The 20,830-nt window shown below is 38.4% G+C and overlaps 2 protein-coding genes across 2 annotated transcripts; both read left to right on the forward strand.

Annotated features, from left to right (window-relative positions):
- The first annotated feature begins 65 nt into the window (after positions 1-65).
- Positions 66-12,589, forward strand: si:ch211-180a12.2. Its single transcript, XM_025010782.2, has 13 exons — positions 66-296; positions 3,813-4,127; positions 5,084-5,377; positions 5,488-5,793; positions 6,554-6,664; positions 8,324-8,485; positions 8,898-9,128; positions 9,215-9,265; positions 9,359-9,613; positions 9,693-10,040; positions 10,121-10,393; positions 10,579-10,854; positions 12,358-12,589. The coding sequence occupies exons 1-13, from the start codon at positions 245-247 to the stop codon at positions 12,387-12,389; spliced, it is 2,706 nt and encodes a 901-aa protein (XP_024866550.1). The 5' UTR covers positions 66-244; the 3' UTR covers positions 12,390-12,589.
- A 1,307-nt stretch (positions 12,590-13,896) lies between these two features.
- On the forward strand, positions 13,897-19,985 carry si:ch211-136m16.8 (titin homolog). The gene is made up of 6 exons (XM_025010780.2): positions 13,897-14,126; positions 15,312-18,677; positions 18,767-18,962; positions 19,052-19,131; positions 19,206-19,297; positions 19,461-19,985. Exons 1-6 carry the CDS (start codon positions 14,073-14,075, stop codon positions 19,519-19,521), a joined length of 3,849 nt encoding a protein of 1,282 aa, XP_024866548.1. The 5' UTR covers positions 13,897-14,072; the 3' UTR covers positions 19,522-19,985.
- The last annotated feature ends 845 nt before the right edge of the window (positions 19,986-20,830 follow it).

Below are 20,830 nucleotides of genomic sequence, written 5' to 3' on the forward strand. Positions count from 1 at the left end.
AAGTGGCCAGTTTCCCCACTTGTGTGTCCCTGCACATCTCCTTCCCTTTTCCCCCTTCTGACTCCGCTACTCTTTGGGGCTTGTTTCGGAGAACGTACACACATCAAGGGCCTCCTTTCACTCCTCTGTGAGACCCAGGAACAATATTTCTTGTTTCCTAACCCGCCCACTGTCACCTTGGAGCTCTATATAAGACAGCAAACGGACCTGATGATAAGAACCTGGTCTCAAGACAAGCCTGGCCATGCAGTGTAAAGTCCTCGTCTGTGTTGTACTTCTGGCTCTCATAAAGCATGGTGAGTATTGTGTTATTGCACTGACAGGCAGCTCACAAAGGCCGCATTGATGTTTACACACTTAATCCCCAGATTTTGGCTGAAATATGTGAGTCTTTAATGGGGATCTAGTTTGTGTAGATCTTGCACCTGATCTTTGTTGATTCAGAGTTCATGTCAGGCCCAGTCAGACTCGTGTAAAAATTAGTAAAGTGGGGTTTTTTGTTTGCTTTTGTTTGTTTACTCTTTACGAAGATAGGCAGGTAGTTTTCAAAATCAGAATTCCCCAATAGTCTTGTTGTCCCCTCTTTTTGGTTGTTTAGATTACCTTTGTTTTTGCTCAAAGTCATTGTAGAGTAAAAAACACAGAAGGGTACAACTTCTCAGGATTTTAAAAAATATACGTTATATATAAAAATACGTTATTGGAGATAAAATAGTATGTGTACAAAAGTGAACATTTTCTACAATAAATGAGTAGATAGTATTGTAAGATTGCAATTTTTTAACATTTTTATCCACATTGTACAATCTGAACTCTACCAAACCAAAGCAAAACCGCTTTGTGTAAGTTTTTAATTTTCTCTGGTGTCTTTACTTTTTGCTTCCAAGAAGACAGAATTATTTTGTAATCTATCAAAGTGGTATTGGTGAATGGTTTTTCAAGCTTTCTGAAGTCCTTTCAAAGTTTATTTTCAGACTTTGGCAGCTTCTTTACTCATTTTTAGTCCTTGCATATAATCGTATCTGTATAATGTGCAGTGTGTGCTAAAAAATGAGGAAAGTTGACAAGTAGAGGACAAAAAAAGAAACGTCAGGCCTAAAATAAAACTCTACAGCAGTTGAGCGATTTCTAAAGTCATGACTTTAGCAAACAGAGAATAAAATCCTGACACAGGACCTGAGAGGTGCATCTTCCTTAAATTAATATTGTATTGTATTATTTTCAGCTAATCATCTTGTTGATGCTAAAATACTTTTTTACTTGTCCAACTGTTTTATATTTAGTATTTTTCATAGTTTCAGTTAAAGAAATGGAAACACATTGTGTCTTTGTGATGGCTGCTGCTAAAAAAGTGTTTTTACATCCAGTTTAAATTTGGTTTTGTGATTCTGACTGGATCTTAAGAGGGTAATCGTATTCATCTGTTATGGTCCATTCAAAAAAAAACCTACTGGAATGCTAGTCATGCAAATTTGACTACTTTATTTAACATTACCTTTATTTTTAACTGGTTGGAACTTTTTTGGCCTATTCCATTCAACATTTAGCAATAATAATTGAAAACATTTTTTTGGAATATTGAGTATATTGGCTAGAAAAGTTATTGCAAAGAAATGCTTTAACCCATATGCTCCAACCAAGGAGTGTTGCTATGATATTGTTCATGAACATGTGTTATGGAAAATATTTTTTGAGAATATATGGAATTGGTTTTGACTTTCAGTAAGTTGCTCCCTTTCGAGAAGTGCAACAATGCATCAGAGTATGCAGAAGAGACGAGATCAAAAGCAAAAACGTGCTGTGATTACACAACAACCTCAAAACCAATGACCTACATACTAGTATAAGTTATTACTCAGAACTGACACGTGCTTCCATAACAGCATGCTGTGTGTGACGTCACATCCTCTTCTGCGCATGCGGGTTGCTTCAGAGTAGGGCAGTTCACGCTGGAGACTGACTGCAGTGGCATTTAAATAATTTTATCAATCATTTAAGTTTATTTGTATAGCACATTTCAGCACAAGGCAGTTCAAAGTGCTTTAAATTATAAAAACACAAAATTAAAAATTCAGAAAAACAACAACATACAGTCAACAAACGAGATAACAGTACACATCCATTTATTATGATTCGAAAGCAACTCTAAACAGGTAGGTTTTTAGCCTTGATTTAAAGGAACTCAGTGTTTTCAGCCGTTTTGCAGTTTTCTGGAAGTTTGTTCCAGATTTGTGGTGCATAGAAGCTGAATGCTGCTTCTCCATGTTTGGTTCTGGTTCTGGGGATGCAGAGTTGACCAGAACCAGAAGACCTGAGTGGTCTAGAAGGTTGATACAACAACAGCAGATCTTTAATGTATTGTGGTGCTAAGCCATTCAGTGATTTATAAACTAGCAGAAGTATTTTAAAGTCTATTCTCTGAGCTACAGGGAGCCAGTGTAAGGATTTTAGAACTGGGATGATGTGATCTTCCTGGTTTTAGTGAGAACACAAGCAGCAGCGTTGTGGATCAGCTGCAGCTCTCTGACTGTTTTTTTAAGTAGCCCTTATGTGAACAACCAAGCAAAAAATCAGAATTGAGAATGTAGACCTGCAGCGTGAACGCATCATTCCTTGAGTTTATGCTATATGTTTAAATGATTCACAGATCAGACTAAAGTGGCCAAACAAAGAAACAAACAAAAAGATCATTCCTCTGAAAATGATAAGGCACTGAACTGAAAATATTTGATAAACCTTCAAAAAAAACTAGAGAAAGACTATTTTAAACGTATGCAGGAAACTCCTACCTCTTGGAAACAATTTCTAAAGGAATGAGGAATGATAGGATATAAAGTGACTTTGGCAATCAGTACAAAATGTGCTGTGATTATGTACTTGTAAAGACTGACCTCGTTCTCTGTTTAAGTAGAAGATTATAATCAACGTCATTATAAACAGAAAAAAGATCTGCCTTTTTGTTTAATCCAAACTGAAATGATTGACATTTAGTCAGTCCAAATGTTGAAAGTTACGTCATGGTGAACAATACCTTCCTTAGAATTATTAAAGTTAATTAGTTTTAAAATATTTGAAGTATTTGAAGAAGAGAAGAAAGGCTGGTCCAAGGCATTGTTCGGCTGCAACAATGAGTCAATCCAACCCACTTAACAAGAATGGCAACATAAACACTTCAATACAGAATGTTCTCTGTTGCTATAAAAACACACAAGTATTTATTGCCCTGGTTACTAATTAAACTCATTAAACACCACACTTGACTGAATGGCCTTATTTTATTTGCACTGATTCATTCATTTACTTCAGAGATGAAAAGAATTAAACTAAAAAACTCAGCTCTGTATACTTTGTCAATCTTTGCTCACAGTGTTGAAGTGAGTCTAATAAAACAAACTGAATAAATGTTTTTTTTTCCCTGCCTGAGACAGGCGTCTGCTTTACTTGAAGTGCTTTAAAAGGCCTGTTCAACAGTACTGAGCTGCTCAGAAAGGTGTTGCAGAAAGATTATTGTGTGTGTGATTTTAACCTATTTAAAATGAACATAACATGAGGCAGCATCAAATTTATGTAAGGGTCATGGGTAAAGAAACTAAGGTTAACGTTACAAACATGAAGTTTTCATTTGCAAATATAAAACTTTATTATTCCCTCTTTTAAGGAGAAAATTGTTTTAAAAATCTTACAAGTGTTAGAATATCTGCTTAGATGTTTTCATTGCTCAGGCTGTGACAAAAAAAAAAGTTTCTTGCAGTCAACACATTTATCTGTCCAGTTTTGCAGTGTGGAACTTTAACTTATTTTGTGCTTCACAGTGTCTTCAAGTAAAATCCAAGCCAGCCCAAATGCAAATGCAACCCTCCCTTGCAATGTCTCTCTACAAGTGGACAAAATAGAGGTGTCTCTGATAAATATCAACTGGACAAGAGATGGCTCCGAAGTTGCCTCGTTCGGGGAAGCAACTGCACAAATAAAGGATGGCTTCAGCTGGGATACGGCTGATTTCATCAATGGGGACTTTTCACTGATCATCCTCAAAGCCAGTCTCAGTCTGCAGGGGGTGTACGAATGCAAAGTTAGCTACAACTTCTCAAGTCTGCAATCCAGTAACGTTACATTTACGATTCTTGGTATGTTTCTGTTGTTTTCTTGTTTGTACTTGTATTTATACGTTTCGCTAATTTCAGCTTCTCTCAAATTTCTGTTTAGAATTTAAAATCTTAATTCTGACGTACAAAGTGCTTGACAACCAAGCTCCATTTTATACTAAAGATCTTATTGTTCCATATTTTGCTAATAGAGCACTTTGCTCTCAAACTGCAGGTTTACTTGTGGTTCTCAGAGTTGCTAAAAGTAGAGTAGTAGAGCTTACAGTTATTAGATTTCTCTCTTGTGAAACCAACTTCCAGTTCCTGTCCATGAGGCTGACACCCTGTCTACTTTGAAGACTGGGCTTCAGATTTTCCGTCTTGATAAATTCTATGACTAGGGTTGGTTTGGGTGTCCTGAGCTATCCCTTAGTTATGCTGCTATAGGTTTAAACTGCTGGAGGACAAACTGACTCCATTTCTTCACTCTGCTGCTGTGTTTATTTGCTCTACTCTCCATGTTCACACATGTAATTAATGCTGTCATTATCATGTGTTTTTCTTTGTTTTTCTTCCCATTGAAACTGTACTTGGATCAGTAATTCTGTGCTTGTCTGCGTCTCTTTCCTGTCCTTTCATATCCCAGCTATTGAAGGCAGATGGCCGCTCACCCTAGGCCTGGTTCTGCTGTTAGTTTCTTCCTGTTAAAAGGGAGTCTTTCCTTTCTTCTGTCACCAATGTGCTGCTCAGGATGGAGATTCAACACAATCTGTTGTCTTAGTTAGATGGATAACTTTTACTAACTAGCATTTTATAATGTATTGTATGTGAATATATTGTAATTGGAAGTGAACTGACTAATTGTATTTGAATCTGGATCTGAATTGGATTTAAGATCTGCACTTGTTTATTTCTGTTGTAAAGTGCCCTGGGATAACTTTTGTAGCAAATTTGTGCTATGTAAATAAACTGAACTGAACTTTTTTTTGTTTCTTTAGCCCCTCCTTCTCTCTCAGTGCCTCAGCGATGGATGGTGTTAGAAAAAGAGACCCGGCTCGAGTGCCATGCCAGTGGTTTCTACCCTCCTCCTGTCTTTTTTACCTGGACCAGAGAAGGACAAGTTATCCAGCCTTCCCATCAGGTGGAAGGTGAGCTGACTCCAGATGGGTACTACACGGCTGTGAGCAACCTCACCTTCTATGCTTCCAGAGAGGACCAGAATGTGACCTTTAGCTGCAAAGTGTCACATGAAGGCAGGCATCAAGAGCTGGATTTTCAGCTCAATATCACTCGTGAGTGATATAAATACACACCACACTGGTCATTTGCATAATAAAGACTGACAACTGCTATAGAGGATTGAAGATGAAGCTAAATTTTTCTAATGCTTCTCTGTTCACAGATCTTCCTACTGTCAGACTTTCTGTTGTACCAACAAGCTCCAAAAACATTCCCATCACTTTTTACTGCGATGTGGAGAGTTTCTACCCGGAGGAACTGTCTGTGTCCTGGTTTCAAAATGGCACAGCCCTTCCTGATCCCCCGCTGTCTCATCAGAACCCAGATCAGACCTTCAGGACCAGGCGTTATTTTACTTTAAGCCCAGAGCAAAGGCAGAAACGGGGGACGGTTGAGTGTGCGGTAAACCAACCTGGAGTTATGAGTCCTGTCAGCGTGTCAGCAGACCTGGACAAACTGGATCCTCAAGGTAACAGTTTAACTAAAATACAATATGCCAGCAGTGTCATAAGGCGTGGAGACAGAGGTGAACCCAGAGCGCAGACTCATGTTTTTAAAATAAAACTAATTTATTAAAGTAAAATATAACCAAAGCAAAAGGCTGGCGTGGCAGCAGAAACAAACAATAACAAAATCCAGAACGAAGGCAAGGCAATGAACAAAGAGACAACAAGCATGACAAAACAGAATGATCCAGTGGTGTGTGGGAGAAATGGCCGGGTTTTTAATCAGGATGTGATTGGAAAGTTGGCACAGGTGAAGCAATTAACTAGACTAGAGACAGGTGTAGATGGGCATGGCAGGACTGGGGAGGAGTGAATAGTGACAGCAAACATGAACAGGAAAAACTAAACTGAAACAATAACTCAAACAGAAACAAGATAATAATAAAAACAACAAACCGAAAATACCAAAACTATGACAAGCAGTGCATAGCACAATCCATATAAGTTTGTGTGTTTTTAAATATCTTAATTTTTATGAATGTAATAGATTCTTCTTTAGTTGATGGTCAACCTTTTTAAAAGCAAAAAAAAAATCCTTTTTTTTTACTTTGTTGACAATTTGAAGGAGCTACAAGTCTGGTTGAATTAACTCTGGTAAACATATGTTTGTGGCCAAGTCATTCAAAAGATGTTACTCTTATTCTAGATGCTTTTGCAATGATCTCTCTTCTTCCTTCAGGCTAGGAATGAGGTCATTTTTTTGCTCTTTCTGTTTCTGGTTAGATGAGGCTCCTGTGTTAACCAAATCAGCCAAAGCGTCTGTGGCCATGATGTGTATATCCATAGTGCTGGTTTTTCTGCTATGCTTTGGCTTTTCCTGGAGGAGAAGAGACGGTGAGTCAGAACCTGCTGTGTAAAAGTTTCTGCTTGACTTGTGAGCTGCTCAAATGAAGCAGTCACAAGTAACGTTTGTAGGGACACAAATTGTCTCTTTGCAAATTCTTGGAAATAAAATACACAGAAGACAAAATAATAACAAACAACTAAATGGTGACTCTCAAGACAAATACGTCAAATGAGGTCTGAAACAGGGTGGAGGCTTAAACAAATGTAAATACCCAAAACACTGAGAAACCAAGATAAGCAGCATGTTAACCCTCCTGGGACCTTTAGGTCAAATTGACCTGAAGATACAAGTGCTTTTCTACCTCTCTCTATTTCTATCTCTCTCTTTTGAGGGCTTCGGGAGGGTTAAAGCAGCATAAATTATCTTTATTTTTATTTATTAATTACTCTATACAGAGTTTTAATTCATCTCTCAATGATGAATGCACCTGCTCACTCCCTTCACTAAAACAAAATATTTTTTGACATCGTTCTTCTTTCAGAAATGTGATTACATACATAATTAAATTGCGTTCTATAAAGTGTTATCTTCAAACTAAAATAGCAAAAAAAATCTTAGAAAGTTTGAAACCATAACAATGTCTTTTAACTTGTGTGTCACATTTACAGAAAATAACGGTAAATTCAAGAAGATGAAGAACATGCCCCGAGTCAAAATAACAATTACCATTTTTCACGAAAACTGTACATTTATCACTTTAAAAATCTGAATTTTACTGAAAAGTTTCTTTTACAGAGCTGTTGGTCATCCCTGATGGACCACATGGTTTCCTTTGTTAAGCCCCCTTTACATTGGATGACCATCCTGATATCAAAAACCAGTCAGAACATGGATGGTCTTAGCACGGTCTAGGTGAGGTCTTCAAGTGTGTATTAAGAATGCATCGGGCTCCCTGATAGTTCCACAATAGTTTGGAGCATGCAAAACATCCGTAGCTACATCAGAGTATTGGGGTGCTGTTGGAGTGTTGCAAAGCATGGTGGAAGCGTGAAAATGAGCTAGTGCTGATACTTATGGCGGTAGGTTCGTGCTAACATGGCGTGAATAAAATTTAGAGCACGGTGCGTGCGCAAGAGAGAATCTCAGGGATGCAGAAAATTGCAGAAGAAAAATAAAAGTTTGTCATGACTGAATCCACACTGAAGGAGGTTTTTCAAATTTGCAGTGATCAAGCGATGTTCTGCAAGGTCATGTAGGGTATGTAAGCATAGGCCTAAGGCTGTGAAAATGTGTCAGCATTAAATGTGTCATCAGTGTAGTATGTCACTTGAAAATGTGAGAAACAGTAACAAAGCTGCATATTCATTTCTGAACAAACTTGTTAAACAAAACCTCTTAGTTGGCAAGCTATAATGCTTTTTTATCGCTCTTGGGTATGTGACAAATCTTTGACACATTTGCATTACAGTGTAGACTTTTTAAAAACAGTGAGTCAAATTGTTGAATGTCAATTTAAAGGATGAGGAACAAAGAATAAAAACCTTATGCAGTTTTTGTAAACGTTTTTTCTTACTCTATTTCCTCTCTCATAGATACATGTACTGAGTTTCAAGAAGCTCGATTCTGAACTAGTTTAACATTTATACTACTTTAGCTACCCTTCTTTCTCTCATGAACATTTTCATTTCCTCTGTCACTTTACTCAGAGAAACAAAAGTCCCTCAATGTGTCAGGAATCATCCTCCCACCACGTGTGATTGTCGGCCAAAAGGGGAGAGTGACGCTGAGCATCGAAGGCAGGCAGGTGGACCGAATCCAGACCGCATGGTTTCTCAATGACACCCCCATTTTTGACACCTCACTCACAGGTACGGGTTGTGGGTGAAGCGTATCTTTCACTATCTGTTTCTTCATGAGGCTTGAACTGAAACGTTTCCATTATCAGACTGTAGACACTGTCAGGGCTAAATCTTAGACAAAATTAAACTGAATACTCAGTAAAGTTGCCTTAAAACAATTGCCGAGTGTAAACACTAAAAAGCATAGAGTGTTATAAGCTAATAAAACATTTTCACTTCTGTGTCATGCTAAAACAAAACTCAGATGACAATTTCTTACGCAACTGCTCCTATAACTTACAGTGTTGTCTCTTTTATGTTTGCATTTTGCTTACGCTTTACAACCTTACATGCATAGGAACTTCCAAATCTAACTTTAACTGCCTCTACAACCCTCTAACCACCATCCATCTGCCCTACGGTCTAACTCTCACCTCCCCAGCTTCAGAGAAAGGTCCTCTTCTGACCTCCAGGGGTGAAATGGGTTACTACAAGCTACACACTCAGGGGCCTCTGCATTCTTCTGGAAAAGGAGCTCAGCAGCTGATCTCCGCGCTCACATTCGTCCCCCAGATTTCACTCCACAAAGGGGCTGTGTTTAAGTGTCAGGTATCCTACACAGGAAAGGACAAGATTGTTCAGGAAAGGGTGTCGGAGAAGTTTACTATTCTGTGTAAGAACCATATTTTTCTGTTTTAAAACTAGTTCTATATTTTGTATATTTCCACATCTGTAGCATGTGTTTCTCTTATTCCACAGCTTCCCCAGATGTGTCAGAGATACAGCTGGCAGAAACTGAAAGTGATCCAGGTAAAACAAATATTTAGTGTTTTCTAAGTTGTCCAATATTCTCGACTATTTAATCCTGGTGGATGCTACATCCCTGCTGTCCTTGGCTTCCAGATGTCATCAGCATGACAGTCCAAGCATCACATTTCCATCCAGATGTCATCACCTTCCGTTGGTTCTGCCAAGGCGGTGAGCTCAGTCCCGTGGCTTCTCAGGCTTCATCCTCACCTCGGCCAAATTCGGAGGGATTCTTCTCAGCCTTCAGCCAGTGCAAACTTCCCCGGAGTGAGCTGGAAAAGGGGGCGGCTAAGGTGTGGGTCAGTGTCCACCACATCGCCCTGAAGCAGCCAGTCACTCGTGAAACCAGAGGTGTGAATGAAAAACAAACAAAACCTTCTCCACTTAAAATAATATGTCAAACATTAATATACCTTATCGTCCCACCCAGGCTTCATCAAAAGGCCGTGCATATCTGAAATTATCAGCACCACCAGCTCGTCAGATCAGAGCTTAAATCTGGGATGTGAAATTACAGATTTCTACCCCCCAAACATCTCAGTCACTTGGTTGAAGCTCAGAGAAGGAGAGGAGGATGATAGAGAAGAGGACGTGATAGAGGGAGGAGATCTGTGGGGCCCTATTCAGACTCATCCTAGGCTCTTCAGAGCCACAGCCACCTTGAAGAGAACAGCAACCCTTCAGGAGAAAAAGGACAGAAGAGGAGGAATTATCTGCAGAGTCAAGCACTGCTCTTTACACAAACCAATAGAAAGACAATGGAGATATTGTGACCTTGGTATAAAGCATTTTAAGCACAATTAAGTTTTGCTTTTTTGTCTGAACTCCTGACCTTTCCTTTACTTTGTTCTTCTTTAGCTGCTCCCTCCATTCCTCCATCCATTTCGGTTTGTTGGAGCAGTGAGGGCGTCGGTGTGTTCTCCCTCCTGTTGAAGGGAGGTCACCCTAGGGCAAAATTATTCTGGGCAGCAGGAGGGCCTACATTCTCACCGTTAGTGTCCAGTGAGGCAGAGGAGATAGGAGATGATGGACAAAGACAGCTGAAAAGTGTGTGTGCCATGGAGAGATCCACAAGCCCACAAAATTCAACAAAAAAGCAGCCAGAGAGAAGGAAGCACAGACGTAGAATAAGTATTTATCATTCATACATCTAATATTTACTTTTATTTTCACGTTCTACCAAAGGCAAAGATGGACAACATCAAAATATTGATACCAAGTTAAAGTTGCAGGATATGTGAAATATTGTCTGTCTTATCTAATTTGTCTTCACACTCCTGTTTCAGTCGTGAGTTTTAACTTGTTTTTCTTCACAGAAACTAAAACTGCGGTCACAGACCCTGAGGCTGAAGGGATAGAATTCATCGATGAGAAAGCAGAAGGAGAGTATAACAATATTGACAAAGACATGGAAACAATATCTGAGCCAGAGGAGGACAGCGACAAAGAAAATGAGGATGACCCAAGAGCACTTCACATCAACAGAGTCAACCTGAGGATGGGTCCCAGAGAAAATGAAAGAGCAAGACTGAGAGTGTGTGTGGAGGTCACACACCCCGCACTCAAGCTTCCTGTTTATCGAACGTGGACAGGTGAGATGTCTTAAAGATATAGGAGTGAATGATCTAAAAGCGCCAGTTATTATGATATTCCTGCAGGAAGTGTTCCAGGGTACACTGGAAGTGCTACAGCTAGCGGCTGCTGCCTTTTGCACTTGCAAGCTACCATACAATTCAATGTAAATTACAGTTTTTGCATTTTCTGTGAAAATGCAGTGTGGACGCTGAGTGCTGAATGGCTGAAGAAATTTGCTGAGGAAGCTGAAACTGAGTTGTTAAAGCTAAAAGAAGCAGAATTCTAGCTAAAAGAAGAAAAAAAACATAGCTGAAACGTAAAAGCAGCAAAAAGTTAAATAATAGGTAAAAAGAAAAAAAAAAGTTATTATAATTGGCTTAAATCTGGTCTGAAATAGGTCTCAGGCTGATTAGCTGTTCACTTTCTCTCTGTTTCTCCAACCGGAGATCACAGAACCCCTCTTTAAGAAAATCCAAACAATTCTTTTAAGTCACCCAAAGATGTTTTCAGGATTTTTGAGCAAAAACTTGGGAAACTGGAAACTTGGAAACACGTGATGTAGTGTTTCAATCTGGAAGGACTCAAGGGAAATTTAATTCTTAAAGAAGTAGGATAAAACACAGTTTGAAAGGCCTCAGATTTAAAGATTAAAAAGTGAAATCAGATAATAAATAACTTTATAAAACAGCATTTCTAAAAGACAAAATTGTAAGAAGGTAATACACAACAGCACTTGAAAATCATGAGCCATGTATATTAAAACATATGATCCTTTGATACTATATATTTTTTCCAATCTTAACCATGTTTTTTAATTCCTGAAACTAACAGCAAAGAACAAAAGTGAAATTACTGTGGAAAATACAATGTTGTACAACGAACTTCAAACTATGGATATCCTGCTTGGTAGTTGGCAGAGTAAAAGCTTCCTTCCTTCCTTTACAAGTGTTTTTGTCAAGCTCAATGGTGTCAGATATGTAAATCATTATGTAGTGAGGATTAATGTCAATAATGGTAAAGTTATTGACATTAAAGTATGTCAGTAAAGTAAATAAGTTGTTATGGAAAACAAAAATATTGTTTAATTTTAGAACTGTTATTGAATTGCTGCAATGTTTTGCACTTACAGAAATATTGATTTGTATATTTCTACAGGACTATCAGGTAGGCTACAAATAAATGAACTTTAAGCCAAAGCATCTTTTGCTTTTTGCCACGAATTATTGCATATCGCCCACATCCTTCCATGCTGGAATTTTTGACAAACATCATTTTATAATAAGAAGGGAAATTACTATAATACTATAGAATTTGCACACTAAAACTATAAAGAGATCAAATATTTGCATCGAACATACTGTTTACCTTTTTTAATAAGCATACAAGCTCCTTAATAATAGAGAAAGGCCTTCTTTAAAGCAAAGTATTAATTGAACGCAAGATTAGTAACTGTCTTTTTGTTGCACAGAATAACTCTTACTCAACAGGAAGTGTGTTCATCAGTCTGTCCTGTCTTTCAGAGCCAAATGAGGAAACTTCATCTTCTGCATAACAAAGCTCCAACAAGACCGCTTCCTTTTTCCATGTATGCCTTATAATATATATAACATATCTCTGTATTAAAAATAATTTACATTGAGCTGTATGTGATCAATACAAATATTTCTGCCGTATACAGTTTTTGTTTGTATACCCAAAATGTTTATGGTCTATAAAATTTCACCATAAATTAAAGAATCATTTGATGGGGAAGTTCTTTGAGTTTAATCTTTCTTTGCGAAAACATGTCAACAGGCAAAGTGACTGTGGCTCGCTGCTGTTTAGAGTTATGTGCAAAACTGACATCTTTCTATGGCAAATTGCAGAACTGAGTTCTTGTTTCAAAATATACTTCTGGTTTTGTCACGCTGACCACAGGAACTTTTTTTAATTCTGCATATGAGTTGTTGCTAGGGTAAAGTGAGTCACTGTGACACTTTTACATGCAGCACAAAGCTGTTGCCAAAAACATTTAACTATTCTGAAGGTGACAGGGGCGTGCTCAACGTTTACTTACAATGAGAAAAATGTGCATAACAGTTAGCCTCATGCTTTAATGCTTTAAAAGCATTACAGCATTAAAGCATTGCTGCAGAACTGATTGTATCGTTTGTGTCAAACACACGAGGTGAAACATTGAATCAGTATGGTTTCAAACTTTAAGTTGAGACCACAGAGGTATCAGGATCTCACTTCTCTTTAACCCCACACCCTCAGATTGCTTTTACGGTAAACTCTTCATTTGCTTCAAGTGACATCTGATCAAGCTATTTGTCAGATTCTACACAACTTTCTTTGAAGCCACAAAAATGTTCAATTTATTGTTTTCCTGCATGCAAAACAACTCCCTGAGACTAAAACAGACTTTAATATGTGAAATAAGATGAGCTTCCCTTTATGAGGCAACAAGAGAACATGAGAATCATGGGAAACTGCATGAACTACTGCAGTTAACAGAGATGTATAAGAGTTCAGCATGTTGACATGTGTGTGGTGAACCCTCTGGTTTTATCACCTCTAACTTCTCCAAATGTGTTCCCAGTACGCAAACTGTTAGACCCAAGCATTGTAAATTTTTTATTGTTTAGGTAAAATAGATTATATTGATCCCAGCCGATATTGATCTTAAATGAAATGCTGCACATTAAAATAATATTTCAAGCATTTTAAATTGGGGTTCTATGAAGTAGAGTTGTTTTTTGTTTTTGGAAGACATTGATTGTGCATAATCTCTTCACGGAACCTCACTTTAAAGTGACTGAAATATTCCTTTAAGTCATGCACTGGCCCTGAAGGTGTTTTTTCTCTTTATAGCTGCCCTAACTGTAGAAATGTACAAAGCCAATTTTAAGACAACATCCCACACATTATGCATTATGTTAACTCATCGGACACATTTTAGTAACCTTATTTGACTTATCAAGTGTCTCTGTTTACATCCGCAAACTGCTGCAGCACGCCGGCCACTCAGCTGCGTTAATCATCCTCTTCCTCATCATACACTACAAAAAAAAAAAGAAAAAAAAAACAAACGCAAAGAGAAGGAAGTTAACTGTCAGCCGATCCGTTCAAAGCCTCCCGTCACATTTAGGAAGAAGACTTCTTTTAAACAAGTTTCTGATAACAGCCTTTAAGTTAAAGGGATTATATTTGTTAGATTAAATGGTCAGAGAATAAACAGCGAGGAAGAGCAAAGATGGACCAGAACAGTCCTGTTACCAGGGTGGAGAGGACTCTGTGGACAGTCTGGGTGAGTTGCTGCAGCATTTAAATCCAAACACTTCACAACACACATGCTTTGCTTTTAAAGTCTAATGCTACAAAATGCAAAAGAGCCTGTAAAGTTTCTCTTCCGGTTTGTTAGTATGTTTGACACACACACACACAAACTGAACATTTCTTTTATTTCCTCAATTTACAGCTGTACTCATAAGTTTAAATGAACTGACAGGGTCTGAAAAATGTCATTCTTTAAAGAAAAAAGACATTTCTTTTTTATTACAATGTGATTCACTACAGAACCTTCACTTTCTTCTGTTGCTGCCACAAAATAGTCAACTTTTCCTTCTGTCTGCTTCATGTTGGAAAGTCTAATTGTTCCATGCAGAAACTCTGCGATAATAGTCTTAACATTTTCTGATAACATTCCTCTTGTTATCAGTTATGAGGAAAATCTCACTAGCCAACATATTGGGGCATATATTGGAATGAAATGGGTTAAAAATTGGGCTTCATCTGAGATTGTCCATGGCTCTCATAATGACCTCATCTTGATTAGGGCCCACCGCCAAAGGTCAAATCTATTTGTATTAGCTAAAAGTCATTCACAACACATACTTGCAAAATGAGTAACATTCAAAGTTGCATTAATCAGCTGTAGATGTACATCCAATAGTTATTATTTGAAAATCGTATTAAATATTGTTCAGTGGTTAATGAGATGTCTTGCTAACAGACAGGCAATCAGTCAGCGCTCAGAATATGTGTTGCAATGATTCTCAGCCACTACCATATAAATATCATTATTATATATTTAAATATATTATTGATTTATATGTGACACTGTTGTGTTTTCCACGTTATACTTTATTTTTGGCACCAAATTATAACTGCTATGCAATTGGTTTTCACTTCTTGTGGAATATATATATATATATATCAGAGAAGTTTTATACCAGGACTCAGTGAAGGTCATTCAACTTTCTCAGATATCCATTTATGAACCTTTCTTTGCACATGAAGGCATTATTGTTCTAAAACAGGAAAGGGCCTTCCTCGAACTCACTGCAAACCACAAGGGATACTATTATGCAATCAGCCTTGTGGGTGGTACTGCTAAAGTATTTTTAAGTCAAACTAAGTGCCTTTTTTCTGTTTTTATAACACCAGCTCTCATGTTTTTAAAGAACATGTATTTTCTCCTTTTGTTCATCAGTGTTATATAACTGAAGCTGTGAACAGATTCTTCAGGCCACAGCCAGCTGATGCTGTAAGCAGCAATCCAAACCCCCCCTGTGAATCTGGAGCTGAAGGAGAACCTCCGGACTCTGACCTCAAACAGGACAACGCCATCAATTCCAGTGAAGGAGGAAAAATCAGTGAGGAACAACCGCATGCCTCGGCTTCTTTTCTTAGCCCACCTTCTTCAACAGTTGCCTGGGTAGTTTGCACCGATGACCTGAAGTCTGATGAGGAAGATGCCACACAGCTGAGAATAGGCAATGAGAGCAAAGAGTCTGAGGACGGTGGGAGCATGAGAGGGGAAGATTTTGACCAAACCGTTAATGACCTTGCAAAGCTGCTGGACTCTGAAGATGCAACAGTTGATAAAGTCGAACAAGAGCAAAAGGAGAACAAAACATTCCACACTTGTGAACAAAGTGGGGCACCTAAAAATGATGAAAAAAGTGCAGATGCAGAATCAGAAAGTCTAACAGATGAAACTGTTAGTAAAAGATTGGAGGAAAGTGATGAAGAAGCTTGTGCTGATGAAGAATCAAAGACACAAGATGATCATCAAAACATAGATGAAGCCATGGCAGAAATCCAGGTAACTGAAGATGAAGTAGTGGAAGATTTGCAGGATGAGGAAAAACTTTGCACCATAACCTATGAGGAGGACAACAAACCAGAGGAAGGAGTGGATACGGATGATGTAGCTCCGACGTTAAAGATGAAAGATGAAAACATCTGTGAAGGTGCCTTACAAGTTAGCTCTGCAACTGAAAACACTCCGGAGGAGAGAAGAGAAGAAGCTGAAAATCAGCTCTCAGTCTGTGAAGTGTTGTCAGAGAATGAGTTGATTGTTGCTGAAGAAGAGATTGGAGGTGAAGATGATGAGATTGTGGCAGTTGCTGCCACTGAGGAGGAAGATATCAGTGAGGCTGCACAGAAACAGGCAGAAGATGAAGATCCAGAAACTGAACATAATAACAGAACAATTAGAGATAGCCAGCAAGAAGAAAAGGTTTTAACTCAGTTTGTTACAAGCAGTGTGCAGAAAACACAGCAGGACATAGCTGAGTTTACAAGTGAAGAAGAGGATGTGGTGGTCACCAGTAAGCAAACCACAGACACAGATGTGATCATTGCAGAAACTAATATAAATAAAAGTTTTCTTGATAAAAATCAGGTGGGAATGGAAAGACCCTTTAGGGAAGTAGACAACAAAGAGAGCTGTGTGGAAATAGTTTGCACCTCGGTTACAGTAAAACCTGAGACTGAACAGGAAATAAGCAGGGAGTTTAAAAATATTCCCCAGCGGATAACTGAAGGCCAGGCAATCGTGTTGCACGAATTAAACTCTGAAGCGAGCGAGGAAACACAAGAGGGAGTTCCTGAGCACAACAATGAGCTCGAGTTTGATGAAAACAAAACACAAAGCTTCTTGGAGGGAGGAAATTGTGGGGAAATCCACATCACTCCATTACCAGAAGAGGTGGAGGAAGAAGAACAGGAGAGCCTTAAAAGCAGTGGCACGGGAGCTGACTATTTACTAGAGAGGGAGATTTTGGAGGAGACACACGATAGCACAGACAGAAGCAACAACAAGTTTGAGTTGGCTGTGGAGGAGCTCACTGAAAATCAGCACTTAGCACAAGACACAGAGAAACCACAAACTGGAAAAGGAAACCTGGAATCAGAGTTTTTATTTGAAGAAGAACAGGTGGAATTTCTGGATAGCTCAATGAAGACGGAGTTCGAAGCCCTAGACAAGAAATTGGAGACTTGCGTCGAGACTGATAAGACAACAGAAGAGCTGCAAGATGAGGTTAAAACTCCTGAATTTGGAATATCCGGAGAGTCAGTCAGTGCCAAAGAAGCTGCTGGAGATGGCGGTGAGAGAGAAGGAGGTATAGCTGCAGATAAGGGGGTTGAGTTTACTGAAGAAATATCAAATTTCCTTGTGGTTGAAGTTGAGAAGATCACAGAGACAAGCTTCTGTCTAGAGTCAGAACAATCTAAACATTCACATCAAAAAAGTGACGGGACCTCTACTTTACCAGAGGAAATGGTTGATTTGGAGGTTTTGCAACAGACTGAGATTAAATTATCTGATGATAGTGTTGTAGAAATTCTACATGTGGAGTCAGACACCAGGGAAAAAGATTCTACTGATGAGGAGGAAGAAGATAATAAAATGCAGGACATAAATGACATCACACCTCTGCAGTTAGCAGAAACAACAGATGAGCTGGTTAAAACAAAACAGGACAAAGAAAATACTCTGATCACAGAATCTGAATTATTTCTACATCCTGAGAGACAAGAGATGATAAATCAATCCCTACTCGAAGCAAATCCGATGCAAGAGAAAAACACAATAACAAACATTATAGCAGCCGCTGAATCAAAGACAGTTGAAGCCAAAGATCTTCTTGAAATGTCAGCAGAGGAAACAAAACAAGAGGAGAGATACACAGAAGAAACAAGCAGTTCAATCACAGCTCATCAAGATGCTATTGATGAAGAAATCCTGGACTTGTGGATAGAGACGGCGATGTCAAAGGACACTGATAACGTTGAAGAAGACCAGTTTGAGATACAAAAGGTCACAACAGAACACCAGTTAAAGGAAAAATCTGTTGAAATCTCATCAGAGAGTGAGAAGGAGCTACTAATGGAGCCACATTTAGTAGAACCGACATCAGTAAGTGACACAGAAATGTCATCATCAATTCAAGAGCCTGGATTTTTGGACCAGACTCAACAACTGAAACCAACCGAAACTCTCAAAGACATACACGACATGCTTGCTACTACATCACAATCAGCAGAGTTCTCTGAATTTTCAGCACTTGACTCTGAATCTCAGGCTGTATTGATGGAGGAAACAGCTGAAAAGGTGGAGTCTTTCCTGAGAGAGGAGGAACCAGGCAGGGTGACAGAATCCTGCTCTGATTCGGGAGTTTCATCATCGGAGGAAAAACATCTAAATGGGGAATCTGAGCGATCACAGGAAGAACCTGATGACATACCACCAGAGACTGAAGCTGAGGTGAAAACAGAGACAACAGCCTTGGTGGACACAGAAGAAGCAGAAGTTATGGCAATGACAGACATAAATGTTCATTTCCAAGCTGAGACAAGAGTTGAAGATGAGCCTGTTAAAGACATTGTGTTAGAAGAGGGAATCATTTTGACAGAACCTCCTTCTGGAGGTGAGCACTGGATTGAATCTGAGAAGAACCAGATCCTACTGGACCACAGATGCTCAGAAGATATCACAGAATTGTTACCAGGGCCAAGCGGGGCTGACGTGGCAGAAGAGGAAACAACAATGTTTGAGGATCAGGATGAGGTATTGTTTCCAGTCAGATCATAAATGGAATCAGACATTTTATATAACCTACTGAGTAGTTGTAGAATCAGTTGCTTTTGTCATTGCAGGTGGATGCACTGCTGCTGGACAGCACGATACAAAGGTCACGCATCTCGGTTAAAAACCCTCGTGTAAGGCCACCCACAGATCCGCGCTCCCTAATACACATGCCTTCCGCAGATCCAACTCCCCCCTTACATGTACCAGTCAAAGTGCCTCCAGGTGTGCCTTTAGGTGGTTTGGGCATGGGAATCAAACTGCCTGGTAGGTCACCAAACGTCACCTCCTTGAGTTTTGTTTTTGTTTTTGTTTTTTTCATGATTTTTTAAATATTTATCACTGTTTAACTTCAGGGTTTGGTGCCGGTTTTCCTGTTTTAAAGAAGACACAGCGGTCCAAAGGAGGTGAAAATAACCAGGACACCCAATCACAGGTATTACAACTACTTATAAATACCTGTTTATTCTTAGGTTGATACGTTAAATTAAATGGACTTGATATCATCAGGAACCTGAGAAAAAGTCAGGGGAGAAGAGCGAAGGTGCAAAACAGGATGAGGCACAACACAAACCCAAATGGATGCCACCGGGACATGCAGGGTAAAATATAATAATAATAATAATAATAATAATAATAATAATAATAATAATAATAATAATAATATCAAGCTCAAAAATTCTCAGCACACTTTGTTAGTCTTGGAAAATCAAGACCCCATGAAAGTTTATGATTCTCATTTTTTTTTGTTTTATCTCTCCCCAGATTTGGAAATCCTCTTATGTCTGAACTCAAGACCAAACTGAAAAAAACAACCAAAGAGTAAAAAAAATGTTTTTAATGTGCCTTGTAAATATTTCAGCATAATAAAAATATTTTTATTTTCCTTTATGAAACAGAAAACAGTGATGAAATATTTGTAACTTCATTTTTAGTGCCTATATTTTATAATAAAGCACAACTGCAAAATGAAGAGTATTTTATTTCATGCAAAATGTCTATTTTTTCATTTATCTTTTTAGCATTTCTGGTGTCAAAGACATCAAGAAGGCAGCACATCATTCAGCAATATGAACTTTCTTTTTTTTTATTTATCAGAAAAATATACAGTGTAAGTTGATAGACCACAAGAAGCCTCCAAAGGAGTATTTGAGTCTTTTTGGATCTGCTGTACAGTTATTTTTAAACTTTGTTGGAGGATTGCACATCTTTATCAAGAAGATATTGATTAGTTTGGTGTTTGCCTAATCCTAACAAATAAAGAAATTTTCCATTGGTGCTTAGTCGATTTGGGATTTCATTTTTTTGAACACCATAACATAAGCCTACAATATAATTACACATTTTAACACCCATCAAGCAGTTGCCAAATAAACTCCCAGTTTGAAGTCTGGAGAAACTTCTTTTAGACTCTGTGAGCTTTGAAGTACATCTAACCTCTTTGGAAAAACAGTTGCTTTACAGGGCCATTATTCTGCAAAAATGACATTTGAGAGTCTTCAGTGTTTCTTGGTGGTGGTTTTCTGGACAAAGGCATCCTTCAGTTTTACTGTCTGGGACTCATACAGGTGAGTTAATGAAATGTCAACATTTCTTGTTTGTACAGCAATGTCAGAAGATGTACAGAGACAAGTGTAAGGAAGAAAACATAGACTGTAATTTGTTTATACAAAGATTATACTGTTCTTTGCTTGCCTTTTCTTTAGAGAGAAGTGGAGACAGATGTATAAACAGTAGGAAAGAGTTATGGAAGTAGAAGAGAATAATGCCTGGAAAATATGAATATGAAAATCTTTTTTTGTTAATACTACAATTTATTACTCTATTTAGGTGAACATCTATTCATTTTTCTTCCTGTATGTCTGTGATATCTGTAATTGGATGAACTGGAGGACACTGCCCAAGTTTGGACACTCACATCAGGCTCACAACAGGAACGTCCCCAGATGTTGGCCAGATGTGATGTCTGCTACTTAATCTACCAGATCTCTACACTTCCTCTCGCCTGCTGAAAATCAACATGTTCAACTCTGCAAGGATGGATGTGTTTTCGACGTCTATCATGTGATATCAAGTATATCATGTGATCCTGATATAAATGAACTGTGCAACATGTTTATGGCTGTGTCTGTTTG

Source organism: Kryptolebias marmoratus, linkage group LG17 (assembly GCF_001649575.2).
Source record: "Kryptolebias marmoratus isolate JLee-2015 linkage group LG17, ASM164957v2, whole genome shotgun sequence".
NCBI classification, from domain to species: Eukaryota; Metazoa; Chordata; class Actinopteri; order Cyprinodontiformes; family Rivulidae; genus Kryptolebias; species Kryptolebias marmoratus.